We start from the raw sequence: 24411 nt of genomic DNA, 5'->3' as shown, positions 1-24411 counted from the left end.
ACTATAACTCGCAATCGCAACTTTATATCACGCAATTCTGACTATAACTCGTATTAGCGACTTTATATCATGCAGTTCTGACTATAACTAGCATTAGCGACTTTATATCACGCAATTCTGACTATAACTTGCATTAGCGACTTTATATCACAAAGTTCTGACTATAACTCGTAATCGCGACTTTATATCATGCAGTTCTGATTATAACTCATGATCGCACCTTTATATCATGCAGTTCTGACTATAACTTGCATTAGCGACTTTATCTCAAGCAGTTCTGACTATAACTCGCAATCGCAACTTTATATCACGCAGTTCTGACTATAACTCGCATTAGCAACTTTATATCACGCAGTTCTGACTATAACTCGCATTAGCAACTTTATATCACGCAGTTCTGACTATAACTCGCATTAGCAACTTTATATCACGCAGTTCTGACTATAACTCGCATTAGCAACTTTATATCACGCAGTTCTGACTATAACTCGCATTAGCTACTTTATATCACGCAGTTCTGACTATAACTCGTGATCACGCCTTTATATCGCGCAGTTCTGACTATAACTCGCATTAGCAACTTTATATCACGCAGTTCTGACTATAACTCGCATTAGCAACTTTATATCACGCAGTTCTGACTCTAACTCGCAATCGCAACTTTATATCACAAAGTTCTGACTATAACTCGTGATCGCGCCTTTATATCGCGCAGTTCTGACTATAACTCGCATTAGCAACTTTATATCACGCAGTTCTGACTATAACTCGCATTAGCAACTTTATATCACGCAGTTCTGACTATAACTCGCATTAGCTACTTTATATCACGCAGTTCTGACTATAACTCGCATTAGCAACTTTATATCACGCAGTTCTGACTATAACTTGCATTAGAGACTTTATATCGCGCAGTTCTGACTATAACTTGCATTAGAGACTTTATATCACGCAGTTCTGACTATAACTCGCAATCGCAACTTTATATCACGCAGTTCTGACTATAACTCGCATTAGCAACTTTATATCACGCAGTTCTGACTATAACTTGCATTAGAGACTTTATATCGCGCAGTTCTGACTATAACTCGCATTAGCAACTTTATATCATGCAATTCTGACTATAACTCGCAATCGCAACTTTATATCACGCAATTCTGACTATAACTCGTATTAGCGACTTTATATCATGCAGTTCTGACTATAACTAGCATTAGCGACTTTATATCACGCAATTCTGACTATAACTCGTAATCGCGACTTTATATCATGCAGTTCTGATTATAACTCATGATCGCACCTTTATATCGTGCAGTTCTGACTATAACTTGCATTAGCGACTTTATCTCAAGCAGTTCTGACTATAACTCGCAATCGCAACTTTATATCACAAAGTTCTGACTATAACTCGTAATCGCGACTTTATATCATGCAGTTCTGATTATAACTCATGATCGCACCTTTATATCGTGCAGTTCTGACTATAACTTGCATTAGCGACTTTATCTCAAGCAGTTCTGACTATAACTCGCAATCGCAACTTTATATCACGCAGTTCTGACTATAACTCGCAATCGCAACTTTATATCACGCAGTTCTGACTATAACTTGCATTAGCAACTTTATATCATGCAGTTCTGACTATATTATACCACGCAATTCTGACCATACCTCGTATTAGCGACTTTATATCATGCAGTTCTGACTATAACTAGCAATCGCGACTTTATATCACGCAATTCTGACTATAACTTGCATTAGCGACTTTATATCACAAAGTTCTGACTATAACTCGTAATCGCTACATTATATCACGCAGTTCTGACTATAACTCGCATTAGCAACTTTATATCACGCAGTTTTGACTATAACTCGCAATTGCACATTTTTTTCACACAATTCTGACTTATAACACGCAGTTGCGAATTTATATCATGCTATTTTGACAAGCTTCCATATGTTTCTGTATACGTTTCTTAGTTGCGTTGTGAGTATTTGCAGCAAGTGTTGTCAAACTGATGAAGATTTTTTCTTAATTTGCTGGTGTTTTTTTTCTATTTGCATGTGTTTTCTTCATTTAGAGCACACTGAGGTCTCTCGGCCACCGTACATTCAATACAATTAAGAGCACTTCTTTTTCACAAGGAGCCTTTAGTAAGGTTGCTAGACTCTCTACACACTATTACCACTATCATGAACTCCTGGGTTGCAGCAGTTCCTATCGATAGGTTTATCAGTGTGTCCTGGTGTGTCAACAGTTTACTATCTAACGTAAATGTGTTCTTTTCCCTTTGAAAAGTGAACAGATGGTACTTTCATTCTAGAATGTCTTTCAACAAATCAGCAAACATACATTGCTTATACAGGACTGACATAACTTTCCTTCTCCACCCAGTATCTGATTCATTTCCGGCCAAACACAAACACTAAGTTTAGTAAATCAGATTCAGTGGTCAGCATAAAAACTGAACAACATGATCTGAGCAGCTTGACAGGCTGCTGTGACCCCTGAGAAATCATTTGTCTATTTATATCTCCACTGGGTGATGTCATAAAGGGATCTGTCAGTAAAAACAAGGGAAGGCATATCTAGACCACGTCTACATGACAGAAAATAATATAACTCTAAAAAGATGGTCACATGAACTTAGGCATCAGAGACTTTAAAAACGCACACACTGTTGATTTCGCAGGCACATTTAGTAACACACATGAATGAGTAAAAGAGCCATAATGCATGGTGACAGGGAGACGCCAAAGGCATTGCACAGCCTTCAGGAAACACTGTGATGGGTTATCATGTTGCACCAAAGGAAAAGTGCCAACCAGTACTGTCAAAGGAGCAGGAAATGTACACAATAAGAAAATACACACAAGCAGCAAAGAATAAACTATACTAACCTAATATGTACACAGATGACATTTGGATTTGTGCAGGGCAAATTTCATCATTGGTTACACACATGGCTGAAAACATACATAATCATACTCTTTATATTTCTACAAATAAACTATTTCATGCCTTAGGCAACTAAACATAAATGGAATATAAAATGTATTCACACATGTGTGCACAGAAATAAAAGTGCCTCATCTTCTATGCTAAGTTCACACACTATATCTCATATCTACCAGAATATGCTATTATTCTACAGACTCTTAAAAAGAAAGGTTTCAAAAAGGAATGTTCACTGTAATGCCATTAAAGAACCATTTTTGTGCCATTGAAGAAAATTACAGTTCTTAAAAGAATCAATGTTTTCTTAGTGTGTGAAGAACATTTTGATAATCTAAAGAAACATATAAAAGAACCTTTTATGTAGGTTCCATGGATTGTAAAGGGTTCTTTATGGAACCTTGAATGCCAATAAAGAACCTCTATTTTTAACAGTGCATATGATTTACCACACATTGTTTCTTATTGTTGCATTATAAGGACTGATCCTAACTGCACATTTTGCATATACTGCCTCATTATCTCATGTACTCCACTCTTGTTTTACCATGATTTGTATATGCACGTACAGACTCTCTTATTCTTTGGTTATTTTCTCATATTTTATATAAGTAAAGAAAAAAGAAAAAGAAATAGGTATAAAGGCTTCTCTCTCTCGCTGAATATGTCCATGCCATCTCCACCTCTGTCAGTTCTTTGAGATTGTCTACGCTTCACTTGTTTCATCACAATGAACAGTGAACGAATGACCTTGCTCATGAAACAATGTCAGATCACTGTAAAATCTTAGGATGCCCCCTATTGTCATGCTACAATTCATTTTCTGAGCACCATATTATATTTATTATTGGCTAAATACAGACCAATCTTTCTTAGATTACAGACATTCATCTGTCTTAGATTAAAGCTATAGTTTTTCCTGGATTCTCTCAGAAAATGGCATTAAAATCTCTTTACCATTTAAATTTGAAATACACCACAGGACTGAATAATCATCATAATATTCCTCAAAACAGTTCCATAGTTTTACCAAAAATGCATGCCCAAAAACTATGGTGTCATGTGCAAAAACATTTTTTTCTTATAAGTTGTGAAAAGTGACACAAGTATATTGTCATCTCCTTCATGGACATTTAAGAGCTATTGCTTTCTTCTGGAATCAAAGTTTTAAGTAATATATATATATATATTTATAATTATACAGTATCTATTGAATTAAATAATAAATCATGTGAAAGATAAGCCTACTTCTTTTCAACAGGAGGCGATATTGGTATATGTTGAGTGGCAAATGTTGCTAAAACCTATAAGAAGTGTTATTCTTTCAGGAGGATCAAAAGCTGAGCAGTGTTGGGGGTAACACATTACAAGTAATGCAATTATGTAATCAGATTACTTTTCAAGTAACTACTGAAGAAGGCTAACACAACAAAAATATCTGAGTCACTATTTCAAATAAGGAACGCAAGTTACTTTGTTTTCCCATTTATTGACTGACAGCTCTCCTGTCCACATGAGCATGCACTTACTCATCTCACTTGAACAAAAACAGTGAAAAGCAAACTCAGAATATTACGCAAAACCTATAATAAATAAAATTGATAAATAATACAAATATACTTTATGTATTTAATCTCACTTTATTTACTAAAGCTGCAACAATCTAAATAAACCATACCAATAAGCAAAAATTACTTTATAAACATCACATTAGTGTTTATTTTACATTTTTTTTTATTGCTTAAGTAAGAGTGTCCTATTCTTCTGCCATCCAGAATGCCAGCACAGCTGAAAGGTTTGTTTGATTTCCTTCAGCCTGAGGCTTATTCATTTCACTTTTGGCTGATGGGCCGATTTCAAAACACTGCTTCGGAGCTTTACGAATCGAATTCGCAAAGCTCCGAAACAGTGTTTTGAAATCGGCCCATCACTATATTGTTGAAAAGTCGTTATTTTGGTTTTCTGGTGCACAAAAAGTATTCTTGTCGCTTTATAATATTATGGTGGAACCACTGTAGTCACATGAACTGTATTAAATATGTTTTTAGTACCTTTATGGATCTTGAGAGATGAAGTACCATTGCTGTGAATGCAGGCTTCACTGAACGTGTTCTGAAGATGAATGAAGGTCTTACGGGTGTAGAACGGCATAAGGGTGAGTAATTAATGACAGAATTTTCATTTTTGGGTGAACTAACCCTTTAATTTCTCAAGTGGGCGCAAAACAACTCAGAAAACTGAACATGGAAGCCCATTCAGGACGTTTTTGTCTTACTGCACAGAAACTATAAAGTTTAAATCCATTAATACCAAGAGCTGGTGCCTGACATAAAATGGAAAGCAATCTCTATATATAATTGTAGAAAAATATGTATAGAGTAATCACAAACTATTGTGATTGGTCCATTCTGAGCAGCGCTGAGAAAAGTTACAAAAGTAACATTGTCTATAGGCTGCTTCAGCAGTACCTCAGCGATGACGTATTTTTGTATGCAAAGCCCGGAAGTGAGTTAGCAGTTTAGGGCTTCCAGATCCATCGCTTTATTATTGTCTATGTTTTTTTTTAATGCATTTTTGCTAAATCACCTGAAATAAGGTCTGTGGTTAACAAAGCCTCTAAATATTTTCATGTTTTGATCTATGACATAAAATACACCAGTTATAACCCGATTGTGATTTTTTAACCCCTTATTGTGTCTTAAAAATGGCGGTTGCTAACAAGTTGCTAAAAGGGACTACTTCCTTTGGTGGGGACTTTAGACATCATCATGACAAACAGGACATTTGGACAGCATTTCTCATGAAAAAGTGGATAAGTATTCATACACAGCGCAGATCATAATCAGCGAGCATGTTTTTAAATAAAGTTGTTTTTTAAATAAAGTTTGAGGAAGCTTGGAGGTGGTGACATTGATCCGCGACCATGTGCTGTAGTCCGTTTATAGCCTACTGTTAGCTGTTTATATCCGACGACTTTATTTAGGCTTCAATATGTATAAATGTTGTGTTAACTTGTAAAGAATATCTTGATAGAAAAAACGTGTGAGTGTCATAACCCTTTGTTAAACACAGAGCTCATTTTTTGCGATTTTCCAAAAGTCTATGGGAAAAATGCTTTCGATCGAGGGAACCCGTGTGCAAAAACATGTCATCTCGGAGGTACTCTATTGATTTGGAGTAATAATAATATCCAATTCAACTTGAATAAAGTAAAATAAATATTTAACAAGACAGTAATTAACATCAAGAATACTATATTCAAGTAGCCTAAATGGCAAGTAAAGCATTTAAAATGCTTTTTGAATGTATACATCTAAAATATGTTATGAATATGATATGACTGTTTTCTTCCAGAAGCATTTGCATTTATTTTGTTGTTGTTGTTAAATTAGACCTATGTCTGCAGTGGATTTGTGCAAATTCTCTCTTATTAAAGGATTAGTTCACTTTCAAATAAAAATTTCCTGATAATTTACTCACCCCCATGTAATCCAAGATGTTCATGTCTTTCTTCAATTGAAAAGAAATTAAGGATTATTCTCCTTATAGTGGACTTCAATGGAGCCCAAACGGATGAAGGTCAAAATTAGGGATGTCCAGATCCGATCATGTGATCGGAAATCGGGCCCGATCACGTGGTTTCAGACTCGATCAGAATCAGACGTTACCTCCCGATCAGGACTCGGATATATATGTATTAGGGGTGCAACGGTTCTCGGTAAAAAATCGAACCGTACCGTATGGTTTGTTTAAAATAGCAACATGGAAAACAGACAGACAGAGTTCAAATAATGTACGTTTCAGTCGATGGATGCGCAAAACGTTACAACAACGATAATCAAAAAGCGTGGACAAAACAGTCACTCTTTGTAAACTGTTAACTGCGAATGCCGTCTGCTCTCATGTCCAGTCATTTACAGTACGCCGTCATCACATGGGTGTTGATACAGGTGAGACCTGAACAGCACACGTTGCTGTCTGTGTTTAAACTAACTCATTTAAGCCTTGCTGATTTAAACCTTCAAGAACAAGACGCGAAAGAGAACTCGCGCGCTGTGAGAAGATTTGTGTGCGCTCATCCGAAGCGCGCACACGCTTATTCCAGTCAGCGCGCAAATACTGAGTTCTCTTTCACGTCTTGCGCTTCAGCGGACAAATTCATACAAAAATTATTTAAAAATGCCCGTCCTAGCGAGTATCCTAGCAAACATAGTCGGTTATGTCTTAAGTGAACGTATATTAGTCGAAAAAGACAGCGCATGTGGAGCAGTATAGGTTGGATTGTGCATGTCTTAAAGGGAGAAAAACTATTCCTGCTGCCTGTTTTTAATGTTAAATCAAACAACAAATAACAAAGAAATCACTTACTGCTCTTGACTGAATAGTTTTTGTAACTTCAATAATGATTAATCTTTATTTATTTTATACAGTAAAGATTATAGAAGTTTTATTATAGAAGTATCGGATTGGGACTCGGTATCGGTAGATACTCAAAATCAAATGACTCGGACTCGGACTCGAGGGCAAAAAAACCTGATTGGGACATCCCTAGTCAAAATTACAGTTTTAGTGCAGCTTCAAAGCGTTCTACATGATCCCCGACGAGGAAGAAGAGTCTTATCTAGAGAAACCATTGCTTGTTTTCTAAAAAAAAATAATAATAATTATATAAGTTTTAACAATAAATGCTCATCTTTCAAACTTTAGTTTGAAATAATTGTTATATACTTGCACTAGCATATTGTATTTGACAATTTAGTTCAAACTTTGACCTGTGGAGGGCAGTAATACACTTAGCAGTGTCTACACTGTTGGAATTATAATAGAGAAGAAGAAGAAGAAGAGAGCTAGGCCGTTTCTCAAAACTAACCCTGCGTTCCAATGTCCATACTATCCATCCTAAATAGTATGTGAGATTAAAATAAGTGTGTCCCAAAGCATAGTATGTTGAAAAGAGTATGCCAAAAGTCCCCGGATGGTCTACTATTTCCGGTAGATTTTCGAAGTGTGGATCCGTGCACACTATAAAGGCTAATATTGCCCACAACCCATTGCGCATTGGACGAGGATTCAGCTCAGAACTACAAACACGAGTAAAAAGTGTTAAAAAACTACAAAACATGGCGGATATACGCGCGATCGACGCTGAGAGATTTGAGTGACTAATAATCATTTTAACCTGATAGAAAATATATATTTAATGTTACCCGTGTTATTTTTCATCTGCAAATACCAATGTGGACTTTTATAAAGATCTGAATGGCCATTAACTTTTAAATGCATCATTATGCATAAATATGACTCAGGAGAACGAACTCCCGTGGACGGGAGAACACAAGTCCGGTGAATCTGCAAATGGAACAGCAGCATACTTGATAACGTCACTTAGCTCACTCTGGCTTCTCCGGTTATCTCTTTATGTATATTTTAGCCAACAATAAAACGAAATTTGTTATAAAACACCACTCTGCCTCTTTTCGTTTTATTAAAAAAAAAAAAAAAAAAAAAAAAAAAAAAACATATTAATAGTCTCAGGCAACGAGTGATTGATTATCTGCAATGTCTGCTTATATTTATAACAAAACGAAATATTAAACAACCCTGCCTCTTTTCGTATATATTTCAAAAATATTAAATGTAATACTATTTGTGCATACTCTGATTAACTTCACTGTAATAAAATGAAATAGGCTATAACATAAAACAAAACCTTGTCTCTTTATGTCAGTTTTAATGATCAATAATAGCCATTATAAAAGGTAAGAATATACAATAAGAAATAAAGCAAACAATTCAGTCAAGCGCACAAAATCAGCGCTTTAGTAGGATACAAAAGTTAAATAGCCATATATAAAGTTATGAACAAACGTCACGTTGCCCTAAGCCAAAACGGAGCCAGCGGCAAACGTCAGAAGGATTAGACGAGATAAGGCTGCTCTCGGCTGGGAACATGAGCGCTGAGCGTCCGGTGATCGCCTGGATCTCACAATCTCACAACGTCAGATCAAATTGTCAGAAAGGCTGTTCTTTACCAATCTTTATCAATAAACCACACATTTGAGCTTTAAACCAGCACATTCTCGCCTGAAAAAATCTTAAAACTACATATCATGACATAAAAACAGTAATATGTTTAAATTATGTGGGGTTTCTCCTTTACTATTGACGCTTGCTGGTTAGTGCGAGATGCATTCTGGGATACCTGGCTGTCTCGAGTCTGCACAAGTCACCTCTCAATGCATCCTTGATAAAAGGGGCGGATCAAGAACACATCCAGGAATTTGAACTGAACTTGGTTAGATGCGAACTTTGAATTGAAACAGTACTTGGACAGCGACTGATGACGTTTCACAAGTCCACGAGAGCACAAGTACAGACAAGTACGCATATTGAGAAACGGCCCTAGTTCATGATGAGCATTTATGGTTAAATTTTTTTTATTTTTTAGAAAATGAGCGATGGTTTCTTTAGATAAGACCCTTATTCCTCGTCTGGAATCACTGTAATCACTGACCTTCAACCGTTTGGAGTAAACTATAAGGAGAAAAATCCTCAAATGTTTTCATCAAAAACCTTAATTTCTTTTCGACTGAAGAAAGAAAGACATGAACATCTTGGATGACATGGGGGTGAGTAAATTATCAGGAAAATTACATTTGAAAGTGAACTAATCCTTTAATTTCTCGCAGCTGAAAAGAAGGTAAGTGTCTGTCTCTTTAAGACATGCTACGCAAAATTACACGTCACGTACGTGCTCGGCACCGCGAGTGAAAACTCATATGTCATTGGTCCAAGCGTGTTCCGCTTGACGTGCGCGCTCCAGGCGAGTCACCTTGCTACACAACAGCAGCCGAATATCAGCGGAGCGGGCGGCAGAAGCGAAGGTGTCCTACAGAAACCCGAACAAACACTGCAGCCATGGCAGCCGCAGCGGACACGGGCAAGCCCAAAACTTCGCCCAAATCCATTAAGTTTCTCTTCGGTGGCTTGGCTGGGTACGTATGCAAGCAGCGGCGCGCTCTGTTGTATGGGCTTGAATTGAATGAACGACTGATGGGAGATTATTGATGAGTGTTGTCATCCGTTATCCGCTGCTCGAGCTATTGATCAGGATCAGCATAAGGATTTTGTGTGCTGTGCATGAGTTTTCTTGGCTCATTCTGCGAGTTCTGTTGTGAATGCAGTTACAGGCCCGGAAAAAGCCTTGTAACCCCGTGTCAATCTGAACTTCAGTTTAAATGTCATGCGTCGTCATGTGTCACTGAGGAATGCATGTTGTAGGCCCTCTTTTGTACCTTATTTGTCGCCAAAGATATTTATTGTGTGCCTCTTTTCAAATGCCTTTTATATTGAGATTTTTTTTTTTTTTTAACTCGTGCCTCTGACCTTTAAATATTAAATTCCATCCTTTAAATATATTACTACACATTTAAGACGCTCTCACACACATGACTCTTTGAAACACACACAAGACCTGTAATTCAATGCTATTTCTTATACAGGTTGTCCTTGGGCTGATGTTAAAGTCACCATGAAATCAAAAAAATATCTTGTCGTCTTTGATGACATGTATACTGGCGTGAGGGCGGGGCAACCTGTCACTCACATGAGATCCACCAATAGACTGCAACAGTCGGGTTCCGGAAGTAAAAACTCAATTTTAACAATAACTTTTAAACTTATGGTGAGCTACGATGCTGTTAATCCATGGTATTTGCTTCTGTTGAAGCTGTCAGTCAGCATTATTTTTAAAATAATCATATTTAACAGTGGAATTATAAGTGGAAAAACTACATTACCCATGATGCTGTACCGAAATTACACCAATCAGAGTCGAAAAAAGCAACAGGTGCCAAAAGAGCTGTTTATCTCCACCCACTCCCATGAAGCACTGCAAATTATGTAATCGAGTCAATCTAAGCTCTCAAAATATGCAAATATTTGTAGATATATGCATGTTTTGCAATAAATGCAAATTATGAAGCGGTTAGTTTCAGTCCTTGATTCTGATTCTTGATTTTTTTTCACAATAAAACACGCCGATGACCGCTTCACCCAACGGGTTTTATGTATCACTGCAAAACCCCACCTTTAGCAATGTAAACATATGTTTCTGTTCACAACAGTATCAGTCCTTTCAAACTAAAAGTCTTCGCTACTGACTCACTCAAACAGTCTTTGCCACCGTCTGACTTTTCATAATCTGTTTTTATTTGATCTCCATGAGATGACGCATTCTGTTGCCGTTCACGGTCAGTTTCCAGCAGAAGGAAGACTTTTAGTGATTTTACTTCATGAAAGTTGCATTGATACATATATTTGCTTTAATATTTGTATATCTGCAATAACCGTTTTATAAAAGCAGTAAGCCCTGTGAAGTTAGTTCTTATCAGAACTCCGCTTCGTGTCGTGCGAAACAACACCCTTTAGTTTTTATAAATTCACTGAAAACCACAGCTTCTTGGGGCTTATTTCTTTAATATGTTATTATTTATAAAATCAACATTCATAAATGAGTAGTTTTATAATTCTCCCATCATTTTTAATTTGATTATGCTGTCCGCAATGCTTCATGGGATTGTAGTTCTTTCCCTCACTAAAGCCGTTGAGTGTACAGTCTTGTGCCTTTTAGTAATTTTGTCCAATTTTCATAAACTTTTTTGCTTCCAATGAAAGTTTGTAATGTAATGATTCACCTCGTAGCTGGTTGGCTTGGTTCATGGCTTTTATGACGCTTTAACAAAGACTTTTTGAAAAATGCATGGAAAAATACTTCCGGAACCAGTGCCACTGAAAAAGGGGGCGGGATCTGTGGAACTCAATAGAGTACCTCCGAGATTAAGTGTTTTTGTAGGCCAACCCAGAAGTTAGCGGCGCACAGGAAAATAGACTTTTGGAGCCTAAATAAAGTCGGCAGATATTAAAAGCTAACAGTAGGCTATAAACGAACTACAGCACATGGTCGCGGATCAACGTCGTCACCACCAAGCGTCCTCAAACTAAAAAACAACTTTATTTAAAAACATGCTCGCTGATTATGATCTGCGCTGTGTATGAATACTTATCCACTTTTTCATGAGAAATGCTGTCCAAATGTCCTGTTTGTCATGATGATGTCTAAAGTCCCCGCCAAAGGAAGTAGTCCCTTTTAGCAACTTGTCAGCAACCGCCGTTTTTAAAGCAGAACTAAGTAACTTTTTTTACCTTCATAAATAGTTTTCTAAGTCCTTACGATGGTTAATTGACTTGTAGTGGTGTGTTTGAGGCGAGCACTAACCCCCTCGGGCATGTCTACGCCAAAAAACAACACTTGCAAATTGATCTTCGCCGACCCGAAACAATCTCGCCTCGTGTTCACGCGAGAGTGAAAAAATGCTTTACGGTAATTCAAAAACAATGTATATATTATGACTTTATAAGACCATTTCGAAAATTACCATCGAGATTTCTTGTACTGTATTTGCAAAACTACTGCGCTGGTGAGCGTTGTAGTCGTTGTAGTCCAGAGCTGCGCTTGGAGTATTTACAACAGTGTGATTCACTGAAGGAACCTGTAGGGGGAGCTTCGCAAATCTTATTGAGTTCCGCTTTAAGACACAATAAAGGTTTAAAAAAAGTCACAAGCGGGTTATAACTGGTGTGTTTTATGTCATATATCAAAACGTGAAAATATTTAGAGGCTTTTTTAACCACAGACCTTATTTCAGGCAAAAACCCATTCAAAAAACCCATAGACTTTTGTGCGATGGAAACGGAAATCCTAAAATGCTAACTCGCTTCCGGGTTTTGCCTACAAAAACACGTCATCTCTGATCTCGATAGCAAACCACAAACATCCAATCAATTCCCCAAGGGCAATATCATGTCCTGCCCTACATTTTTTCTTGAACGAGAAGCCATTTCACTCGGATATAGGGAAGAAAAGACTATCGCAACGTCCATTTCATGCAGACTTTTATAATACTTTTAAAGCACAATACATTTCAATCATTATTTGGAACTAATCTCAAAGGATCCTGATGAGATTAAACTGCATGAACAGATACTGGATGGTCCTACAGGTCTTGTGTTATCGAGTTTTATGATTTTTCTAAATCTAAAAGTTTCCAGCAGGGACATTTTATCCTATTGGGAATCATATTGGTCCTGTAGAGAAAAAAAAATCATATTAGCTATTTTCGTTTATGCTCATTTCAATAGGATTCCTTCAGGATGAGGACAGGACTTTAAAGTAAATAAATGATTTAGCTAACACACATTCTTTCTGACTTCCAGGATGGGCGCGACAGTGTTTGTGCAGCCACTGGATCTGGTGAAGAACCGGATGCAGTTGAGCGGTCAGGGCTCCAAGGCTCGCGAGTACAAGACCAGCTTGCATGCCGTGGCCAGCATCCTGCGCAATGAGGGCGTCCGTGGCATCTACACCGGGTAAGAAAGAGAGCCACGCCGCAGACGCGCAAGCAAACGAGCGTTTTAGATAGAGAGGTACACTTTCTGAGAAGGCTAGAATGTACAGATACAGATTTGAATGAATTATTGAATTAATGTTTTTTGTATTTTTTAACATTAATTTTACCAGACACTGGATGTGAGAAACTAGGGAGCTCTAGCTGGACATCCTTACTGAGTGACTGTAGATGGAGCCCATAGCTTTACACAAGCAGTAAATATCTGATTAGGTTTATATCTGATACATTTATCTCATTCTTGTCTCACTGCACATTTATTTTGTTCACGTCTGTTTCTGTTTCTGTTTTTAATTGTAGGCTTTCGGCGGGTCTGTTGAGACAGGCTACCTACACCACAACCCGCTTGGGCATCTACACGGTCCTGTTTGAGCGCATGACCAAAGCAGATGGCACACCTCCTAACTTCTTCATGAAGGCTTTGATCGGAATGACCGCTGGGGCCACGGGAGCGTTCGTCGGGACTCCAGCGGAGGTGGCGCTCATTCGGATGACTGCTGATGGGAGGTAGAAGAATATCATTACACTTCACCATATGTCACATTGTAGAGCCGAACAGCTGTCTCAGGACAGTCTTAGCAGGATTCTGAAGACGTGTCCTCTCAGGGTGTGTTCACACTTGGCAGGTTTGGTTTGATTAAAACGAACTCTGGTGTAATTGCTCTTTTAGTGCGGTTCATTTGAGAAAGTGTGAATGCTGCCATCTGAACACTGTTGTGCAACAAACAAACGGACTGAGCCACCTGAAAAGATGAGACCTGATCTGCTTTCAAATGAATGAAATATTTCAAATGAAATATGAACACAACATGGACCAAAAACATGTAAACAAACCAAAAACAGGACATGATGTCACTAGATGCAGGCCTAAAAAGGACAGAATGCTCAAGTATACTTGATTTTTCTTATCATAGTCGTGATGTTGCCCATCGCAGTTCGGTACAGGCGTCAGAACCACGTCTCCTCACAGCAGATCTTCATTTGTGTGTGTGACGGAGGGATTCCTGCCGCTGTTTTGACTCCTTTTATACATTTAAGATCTTCGTGATCATGAGTTGTCATCTCCATCATATACCATCATATGTACGCTCATACAGTGAGTGCATTTAGCCCAGAACACAGCATTGTCGGCAAGTTCCGTCGCAAAATATACGTCATAAAAGTATCGTTTAGGTTTGGTGTTAAAATGAGTGTGATCTCTAAGTGAACCAGGACTAAATGTATTTAGTCCACAACATTTACTAAAGACAACCAAACTACAAATGTGAACACACCTTTAGAGTTGTGAAACAAAGACTGCTCCTTTAGACAGAATGAGACTGACATGTAAAGTGACCAAATGGCAAATAATGTTGTTTTTACATGCCATTTCAAGGCAGGTGTACCTGAAATTGATGATGATTCCACAACAATAAACGTGTGGAAAAAAAATTCTAATAAGAATTTTGGTGTATTAAAGAAGAAATAAATGTTAATATTTAAATAAATAAAAACAAGTAAATATATTTTGCACTCTGCTCAGCTCTTGTTGTCTTGCTAATACATGCATCAAAAAACCTTTATATTTCAAGGATTTTATGCCACTAATTCTTCTTCCTAAGTGTTTATTCTATCAACCTGATTTCTTGTAAACACAAGTTTGTTTATGCCATATTTACTATGTGCTTGTGCCCAATATGAATTTTGTCTGATATGCATTGATTATACATGATGCCCTGTTTATAAATAATAGCATTCATACAAAGATTTCTGTCTGCAGTAAAAATATCAATATATTTTATTATTATTAATAAAATGAATGGTTAACTAAAACTAGAATTAATAATTGTTTTTGTTAATTGAATTTAATATAAAATAAAATGTAAAAACTTTTGCTTAACTAAATAAAACAAATAAAATTTTTACATTTAAGTGCTAAAATTATTAAAATTAAACATGAAATAAAAATATTTGAATGGTAAATAGACAAAACCGCATAACAAAATAACTAAAACTTAGACTAACATTAAAATGAATTGGCTTTTATTGTTAGTATAAAAATCAGTTTAAAAAAAAAAAAAAAAATTCAATAATAGTATATGAATAATAGTAAAATAACTTATTAATATTAACCCAATCAAATAATAATATCGTCATCATATTATTATTATTATTATTATTATTATTATTATTATTATTATTAAAATATTGAAATGTTAATAAAATATCACTCCTCCTTTATCTCTTTCTTGTCCAGGTTGCCTCCAGATCAAAGGAGGGGTTACACAAACGTCTTCAATGCCCTCGTCAGAATCACTAGGGAGGAAGGAATCACCACACTCTGGAGGGTAAGTGTGTGTTAGAAAGGTCACTGTGATTTTGCCAAGTCAGACATGTTCCTGGGTCAACATATTTTGTCAATCCTGGGACAACATTCCTGCCCCAAAAAATTTAGTACTAGCCCTAACCATAAGTTATCCCTAAAATCAGAGGGAAATGATGGTGAATAACACTGATGTAGAAGCACCTAACCCTGATTCCAAGCCTAAACTTGATATAAACTTGTCCCTCAGATCTGATTGGTTGATTGTAATGTTGTTCCAGGATCAACACAGATGTTGATCCAGGAACATGTTTCTCTTGGTGAATTCAGGTTCACCATGTTAGAATATGGTTTGTGTGTAATCTTTGCACTAATACTCTAGATTACAGATGGTCATTCAGTTGATGAGTTTTATGTTTTTGCCTACATCTTGCTTGTGTAACAATCATGTATTTGTGAGACTAAGACTATGATTGGGATTTGAATAAGAACTGGTTAAATGTAAAAGAAATCCTGGAACTAAATGACTTTTCATTATCTTTATTTTCATTAACAGTTCTTGAACATCTGCATTCTTTCACCAATGTACAGAAATACTCTGAAAGTGTTTCCTTCACCCAGTTTAGCTGTGATGCTGCTACTCAATGTACATAAATTATGTTTTAGCTGAATTGTGAACCAGAAAGAACGGGTAACGCAAAATCATACAAAGACCGGTGTAGTCTGATTCACAAACAAATGACTCTTATGAAATTCACTTTCAGACAAGAGGCTTAAATTAGTGAAATAACTGGCTGGTTGTTTGTGACAATGTGTTCCTTACTGTTCCTTGAGTCTGTTTCTCTATGTCTGCTTTAGTATTCTGAAACTATGTATGTAGTGATGTTTGTGTTTTATTTCTAATGTAGGGCTGCATACCCACCATGGCCAGAGCGGTTGTTGTGAACGCAGCGCAACTTGCTTCATATTCCCAGTCCAAACAAGCACTATTGGACTCTGGTATGAACCTTCTTTTATCTTATCAGTCACAAACTTGTAGAGTCAGCTCTTCTGGAAAATCTAGCCGATAGTAGCTGGATAAACATGGTTAGCTAGTCCAGACTAATCATTCATGATCATTCAAGCTGATCTAGGGTGAAGCTCAAATCAACCTGGGATTCCCAAACACATTCCTGGAGCCTTCCCAACACTGCATGTTTTCCTTAATCAAACACACCTGATTCAGGTCATCAGCTCATTAGGCGAGACTCCAAGACCTGAAATGGGTGTTTCAGACAAAGGAGACATGCAAAATGTGCAGTGCTAAGGAGGCTCCAGGAAAGTGTTTGTGAACCCGGTGGTAGACCATTGCCCTGTCCAAATACCCACACTTGCAGTCTTTGCACTTGACCACTTTCAAGTGTTTAAGTGTGCGTGAAGACTGCAAGTGTGTGTAGAACTTTTGATTACCCAGTGGAACACATAGTCTTGCAAAAAGTGCAAGCGTTTACAGCTTTTTTTAAATTATTATTATTATTATTATTTTCAGTACTTTGCATTTTAAAATACACATGTCTGTTCAGTAACAGAAGACACAATTTTAAAATTGTGGTGCTTCAAGTGATAAACAGCAGTTGCAAATGATGTACAAAGTACACACAGCCTACTCATCTTTGCATTGAATTGTGCAACACTTTACTACCAAATTATATGTAATATAAAATTAATTTAACTTAGTCGAATGTTTTCCTTGACATCTCGGGATTTCAGGGCATTTGAGTTCCCGAACATAATGCATGACGGGGTACGCTTAGCCTCGAACAGCGCTCTGAAGCAGTATTCAAGATAGTGTGGGTTTAGTGTGCATTAATGGCACTGCACAATTTTTAAGACATGGGACAGTCTTGCACACTAACTTCCTGTCGTGTGCACACGATCTTAAGTGGCGAAGACCACAAGTGTGGGTATTTTGACAGGTCACATCTCAGTCAAGCTGGTTACGGCTGACCTTTCTAGACCAGCAAGAAACCATCTGCCATGATCCAAAATCCTGCATGACTGCTTAAGCTGGTATGAACTGGTTCTCCCGCAGGGAAATATTCTAAAATCGTTCTGTTGTTTTGTTTGTTTGATTCTTTGTCAGGTCATAATTTAGTGTTTTTTTTATTTTTTATTTTGAATGTAATAAAATGAATTCTGGCAATGCTAAGCAGTTTTGGATAAATGTTATAATTGGTTTATATAATGTTTCATTGGTTAACATTAGGTAATGCTTTAAGTAACATTAACAATGAGCAAACAAAATTGGAATATTGCATAAAACATTTGTGAATAAAGCACCGTTCCATCACATTTGTTCAAAAATCACATCACTTCCTGGGAAATTGGCACAAAATATCTAATAAAAATGGAAATTGCTGTAATCAGGGAAGAAACTGTAGCTCTCTTTTTCCTACATTATAAATGTCTCAGAGCATGCAGATGAAACGCAATAAATGCTGTCATGTTATCTTGCGTTCGGATACCTGGTGTTTGGGAATGCAATTGTGTCATACGGTTCTGGGAGGGAATGAAACCAAATCATTTTGAGACTTCGGCTCAGGCATTTCAGAATGATCAAACCAACATTTGAGATGCTGTGCGCTACGATTGGTCCGATGGTTAGTCCAGTTATCCAGTCACATCCACTGTTGAGGGAAAGTCATGTGAGTTTTTTTGTTGTGCATTGAGGGATTTCTTCAGTAAATGTGTTTCCATTGTAGTTTATGTGCATGTTTTATTGGATAAAAATTGTATCCGCATCAATTGACTGCATATTTTTAGAATTTATGCATATCTTGGCGTTTCCGTCCAGCTTTTTTAATGCGATATCCAAAAATGTGCATAAAAATGGGTGGATGGAAACATAGCTAGTGGCCATTGATAATGCAGATGGTGGCGAAATAGACGGTTGAGGAAAGTTGAACTTTTTGCAAATTATGCAGCAATTATAATGATCTCTCATGACACGTGCCCTGTGGTATAATGTAGTTGACTGCATAGTGGAGAATGACCAAATCAGATCTGAGCTGCATTTTCCAAAAGCATTTTATGGCTAAGTAGATCGTAGAGACCATTGGTGCAAATGGTTTTTGCGATCTAATTACACATACGATGCTTATGGGAAAACTAGCCCAGATCAGTTTTGCAGGACATCCAGCAGTAGGAACACCTACTATGAGTATTTCATGTGCTCAATCCAGAGTGTGTTTTAGTGAATATGCTTTAGAAGAAATGTTAAAGTGTGATTCAGATGAACTGTTTAACCAGTCATTAACTGTTATTTATTTACCCTAGTAAGTGAGTATCGTTCCATGTGTGTACTTTTGAATGAATGAGTATTGCAATGAACTTCTTAAAATATCTCTCTCATTTTGTTTTTGTGCAGGGTATTTCGGAGATGATATCCTGTGTCATTTCTGTGCCAGTATGATCAGTGGACTGGTCACCACCGCTGCCTCCATGCCAGTAGACATTGTTAAGACCAGGTACAGCTTTACTTCCTAATGAAAATTCTGTCATTTATTCACCCTCATGTAACTGCAAACCCATATAAATTCTATTCATCTTTGAAAATCAAATGTATTTAATGAAATCTGAGAGTTTTCTGTCCCTCCATTGAAAGTCTATTCCCCCAAAACTGACGGTTTAAAACATTCATAAAGAGATTGTAAAAAAAAAAAAAAAAAATCCATATGAATTGAGTGGTTTAATCCAAGCCTTATGAAGGAACATGATCGCTTTATATGATGATTTAATTTGGGCTTTTATTCACATAGAAACATTGATTGGTGGACTATTGCTTTCAATTTTGGTAAACAGAAGCTCAGGCATACTTGCTAGATGTCACTTTTGTTTATTTCAATGTTTATATGTGAATATAAGCCTAAATTAAATATGTTCATCATATAAAGCAATCCAGTCTCTTCATAAGACTTGGATTAAACCGCTCGATTTATATGGATTTATTTTACAATCTTTTTATGAACATTTTGGATGAATAGACTTTGAATACAGGGACAGAAATCTCTCAGATTTCATTAAAAATAGATTCATTTGTGTTTCGAAGATGAACAAAAGTCTTATGGGTTTGGAATGAGATAAAGAGAGTAATTTATGACAGAATTTTCAACAATCTCTTTAAACAACTATAACACGCATGATAACTAGCGATGCATGTATTGACCGAAGCCGACAATTAGTCAATCATTAATTTCCATTTTATGGTCCAACACCAGTGTGACAGACGTTAAACCTGCTATTGCATTCACAATAAATGCTTGAATGATCTAATATTGCCTTATATGAAGGATATATTGTGCATCCCCAGGAACTGGCTTGATGCCAAGAGTATCAGTATTGCAGAAACATCATAAACAGTACAAAGTTCTAAACCTCATATGCATTAATATTACTGAAATGTTTGTGAAAATTGTGCATCTGTGTGCTTTTAATACCAAAACTATCAGAATATAACATTGTATGGTGGAAGGATGAGTGCAGGTCAACGCAGGTAGTTGACAGAGTATATTTTGTTGTTGTGTGCTGGTAAAGGTTGTAAATTCTGGAGCTGATAAGTAAGGAAACATCATTATTTATTATCTTATAATGCATACATGCTAGAGATCAAAGGGTTTTGCAGTGCCTGTCTGATACAGCTACTATTATGTAGAGAGCAAGAAAATACATCAATTTTTAAACTATTTATAATAATGTTAAATGTTAAATTACATTATTATAATATAAGAGAGCATGGCACTAACACCATGGTCATGTGCTTGTTTGATGAATGATAACTTGATTGCAATATAAGTCACTTTGTATTATAAGCATCTGCCAAATGCATAGACGTAAATGTCCAAGGCACTCTCAGGAGAAAACCATCCAAAATGTTCATCTTGTCAAAATCCATTGTCCATTAAACATATCCTTTTAGACTGTATTACATTTACCCCTGTGAGAAACCGTTTTTACTCTGTTGATAGTTTTGAAAAGGTTTTTAATCAAGTGAGCCCAAGCATGGTTTTAAGATTTTTAGAGGAAATAAATTTGAAACATCTTTTTTAATCTTCCTTTGATGTAATTATACTTTATTCTCGCCATGAATATAGCCTTTGAAGCCGGTATGGCGTTAAAAAAGAAAGAAAGAACGAAAGAAATGTCCAAGGCAAATACTTAATCTCATTCGATTATTATTTCCATTTTTAAAACTTGGACGCAAACAAAAAGATATGATTATACTCCACAAATGAGTCCCTCATTAAATAAGACATGATTAAAAACAATAGACTCAGAACATTAATTCAAATAACATTTTTCTGGCTGTTTTCTGTGCAGCAGGTTTGTGTGGAAATTGTGCTGATTATGCAATGCTGACATGTATCTTATTCTTTTCGAAAGAATCCAGAACATGAGAATGATTGATGGGAAGCCGGAGTACAAGAATGGTTTGGTATGTTCTCAGCACTCACAGTCAATCTCTCGCTGCTTTCCTCTGTTACTCTAGCTGTCTGAGATCAGCTGCTTAAAACAGTCAGAGTTGTGACCTTTCAGTCACGTTGGTGTATGGAGAAATCAGAAATGGATCAAGTTTCAGGAATATCTTTCTAAGCTTATTTCTGCCACAAAATAAAAATATAAATTGGTAATTGTGACTTTTGTCTCACAATTCTGACTTCTTTCTTGCAATTGTGAGTTTTTATCACAATTCAGATTTTTCTCAGAATTCTAGATTTAGATGTGGCAATTCTGACTTTTTTTTTCTCTCAGAATTCAAGTTTACATCCCCCAAATCTGACTTTTTTCCCCTCGGATTTCTCAGTTTACATCTCACAATATTTTCCCTCAGAATTTTCAGTTCATATCTTGCAATTCTGACATTTTTTTTCTCTCAGAATTCAAGTTTCCATCTCTCAGTTCTTTTTTTCCCTCAGAATTGACCATTCGCAAAGACCCGCCCCCCTTAGTTACTGTTGCTTTGTCTGACAAGCCATGGCGCTGTCACGCCTCACACAGTGAAAAATACATTGCGGAGCAAAGAGGACACTGCCAACACGTCGACAGACAAGACAGAGCAGGTTACTCATGATATTTAACAAAGTCCCAGCTTTCAAACTGGTGTCGTTTTTTTTAAGAAATTCGAACAATAAAACACGTTTTTTGGCTCTTTAATGTGTCGTGACAGATTGCTGTAGCGCCTCAGCTCAAGCGGCTCATGAACCGATCATCTCTTAATACTAATTAATTTATAGCATCAAATAAACATGAATGAACATGAGAAGAAATGTTGTTTCAATCGCAGAAAGACTACACACGATTTTTCAAGTTCAAGTCCACTGAGGTTAATCTTCTTACTCCTGACTGCTTTGTCGGACAAAATGGCAGATTCGACGTTACATCGCTTGTCAATCAAACTCCCTGCGAAGGGTCAATTCTTAGTTTACATCTCGCAATTCTGATATTTTTTCCTCTGAATTCTCAGTTTACATCTTTCGATTCTCCTTTTTTCCCTTCAGAATTCTAGTTTACATCACTCAGTTCTGACTTTTTTTTTTTTTTCTCTGAATTCTGTTTACATTTGGCAATTCTGATTTTTTTTTTTTTTTTTTTTTCGGAATTCTAAGCTTACATCTCCCAATTCTCCTTCTCGCAATTCCAACGTTTTTCCTCAGAATTCAAAGTGTACATCTCTCAATTGACTTTCTTCCTCAGAATTCTCAGTTTACATCTCCCAGTTCTGACTTATTTTCCCCTTTGGATTTCTCAGTTCACATCTCTCAATTCTCACTTTTTTCCTTGGAATTCTCCATTTACATCTCTCAGTTCTGACTTTTCCTCAGAATTCTCAGTGCACATCTTGCAATTCTGACTTTTTTCTCAAAATTCTGCACATTTATGCAGTCATGTCAGGTGTCTAAAAAATTCAGAGGAAAAGCTGAATTGTGAGATGTAAAGTCAGAATTCTGTTAAAAGTCTAAACTGTAAGAAACTTACAATTGCAATTGACTTTTTAGCCTCTCAATTCCGACTTTTTTTTCTCAGCTTCCTTCTTTATATTTTTATTCTGCGGTGGAAAAAGACTTCCATTAAATCTTCTTATGTTTTAGGAAACCAAATGACTTGGTAAACACTTAATTTGCTCTGAGTTGCAGGTATAAGAGCACCAACAGTAACATTTAATCAACAGGTCAGGATGGCATGACATTTTCAGTCACTTTGTAATGGTTACGCTGGATAAAATGCTAAAGTGTAAATACACTTACTGCAATAATCAAATGTCTTTTTTTGTTGTTGTTAGTGGAATAGTCTCTAGCACTTCCAGCCCCCCTCTCATCCTTCTCTTTTTCTTTCTCTTCCTATAGGATGTATTGGTGAAGGTCATAAGAAACGAAGGATTCTTTAGTCTGTGGAAGGGTTTCACTCCTTATTACGCTCGTCTTGGGCCGCACACAGTTCTTACCTTCATCTTCCTGGAGCAGATGAACAAGTTCTACAAAATCTATTTCCTTGACTCCTAGATCTGTCCTTAAGGTCATCAGGGGACAGCACAGGCAGTACTTCATTATGTTTCTCTCCCACATCTGGTTTCCCAGTATAGTTTCCATTTTTGATGGTTTGTAACAGAACCAGTGTTCGCACCGGGTTACGTCCCTTTGCTGCGGTGGTAACTGTGAAGACCGTTTGGACTCTTATATTACACAGACTGACTAACCATACTGTAAATCGAACTGACTGAAGGTATCGCTCACTCCAGTAGGACCCCTGTTTAGTTTTAAATTATATTTATGTAGTCTCCCTTCCCCACACAAACATTTCCTCCTTAAAGATCAACAGCTGTACTGACCTGTCGACAGGCTTAGTTGGGAGGAATCTTTGTCAATACTGATGTCAAACCTGTATTCTGAGTGAATCATAAAAGATTTTTCTCTTTCTTATCTCATAATTCTTTTGATTCTAACAAGCATACACAAAATGGTGTGCAAAACACTTATGATCCCAATGCAGTGACAACTTAGCCTCAGATGTCCACCTACCATAAAGGACTGCTTACAGTGCAGTGAACATTTGGAACATTTGGTTTACTGGAAACTGTGTTGTAATAAAGATAATGAGGTGTGTAAAGGCCAGTACTACACCAGATAGCTGCTTGTAATGTATTAACGTTCGAGGTATTAGAGAATTAATTCATGAACGTAACAGTGGAATTGTGTTCTTAAATTTTGGTATGAAAAGGAATTCCAAATTTTTCACACTTGATATTTTCATCCTAGTATGTAAGGAATTGTATTTTTGTTTTTAATGAAGAGTGAAATCAAACAAAGAGACCAGCTTTTAAAAATTATGCTATTGTGGCTTTCATCAAGTAAAGAAACTATTAAAATGATTGGCTATTGTGTTGTTTCTCATTTGCTTGCTATGCAGAAACAACAAACAAATTATGCAATCTGAACAAAACTAGTCCTGTTTTAAATAACAATTCATTAGGAAACTAAAATAATTTTTTTAAAAAATCATGTTTTAAGGGTTACATTGTAGTTGTACTGCTGGGTTTCAAGTTGTAACATTTAGAACAATAGTTTATTCTTGCTATATGACATCCACCTAAAAAATTGATAAATGATCAAGAATTATTTATTTTACTAAAATTATTTGCGGAAATGTAATTATTA

General features: G+C 36.5%; 1 protein-coding gene across 1 annotated transcript; it reads left to right on the top strand.

The window, feature by feature from the left end:
• The first annotated feature begins 9750 nt into the window (after positions 1-9750).
• slc25a11 (solute carrier family 25 member 11) lies at positions 9751-24088 on the top strand. Its single transcript, XM_067407961.1, has 8 exons — positions 9751-9951; positions 13232-13384; positions 13723-13929; positions 15659-15749; positions 16633-16723; positions 19131-19230; positions 21143-21194; positions 23104-24088. Exons 1-8 carry the CDS (start codon positions 9875-9877, stop codon positions 23257-23259), a joined length of 927 nt encoding a protein of 308 aa, XP_067264062.1. The 5' UTR covers positions 9751-9874; the 3' UTR covers positions 23260-24088.
• The last annotated feature ends 323 nt before the right edge of the window (positions 24089-24411 follow it).

This window comes from Chanodichthys erythropterus, chromosome 13, assembly GCF_024489055.1.
Source record: "Chanodichthys erythropterus isolate Z2021 chromosome 13, ASM2448905v1, whole genome shotgun sequence".
NCBI lineage: Eukaryota > Metazoa > Chordata > Actinopteri > Cypriniformes > Xenocyprididae > Chanodichthys > Chanodichthys erythropterus.
This window is presented reverse-complemented; position numbering and strand designations above follow the sequence as displayed.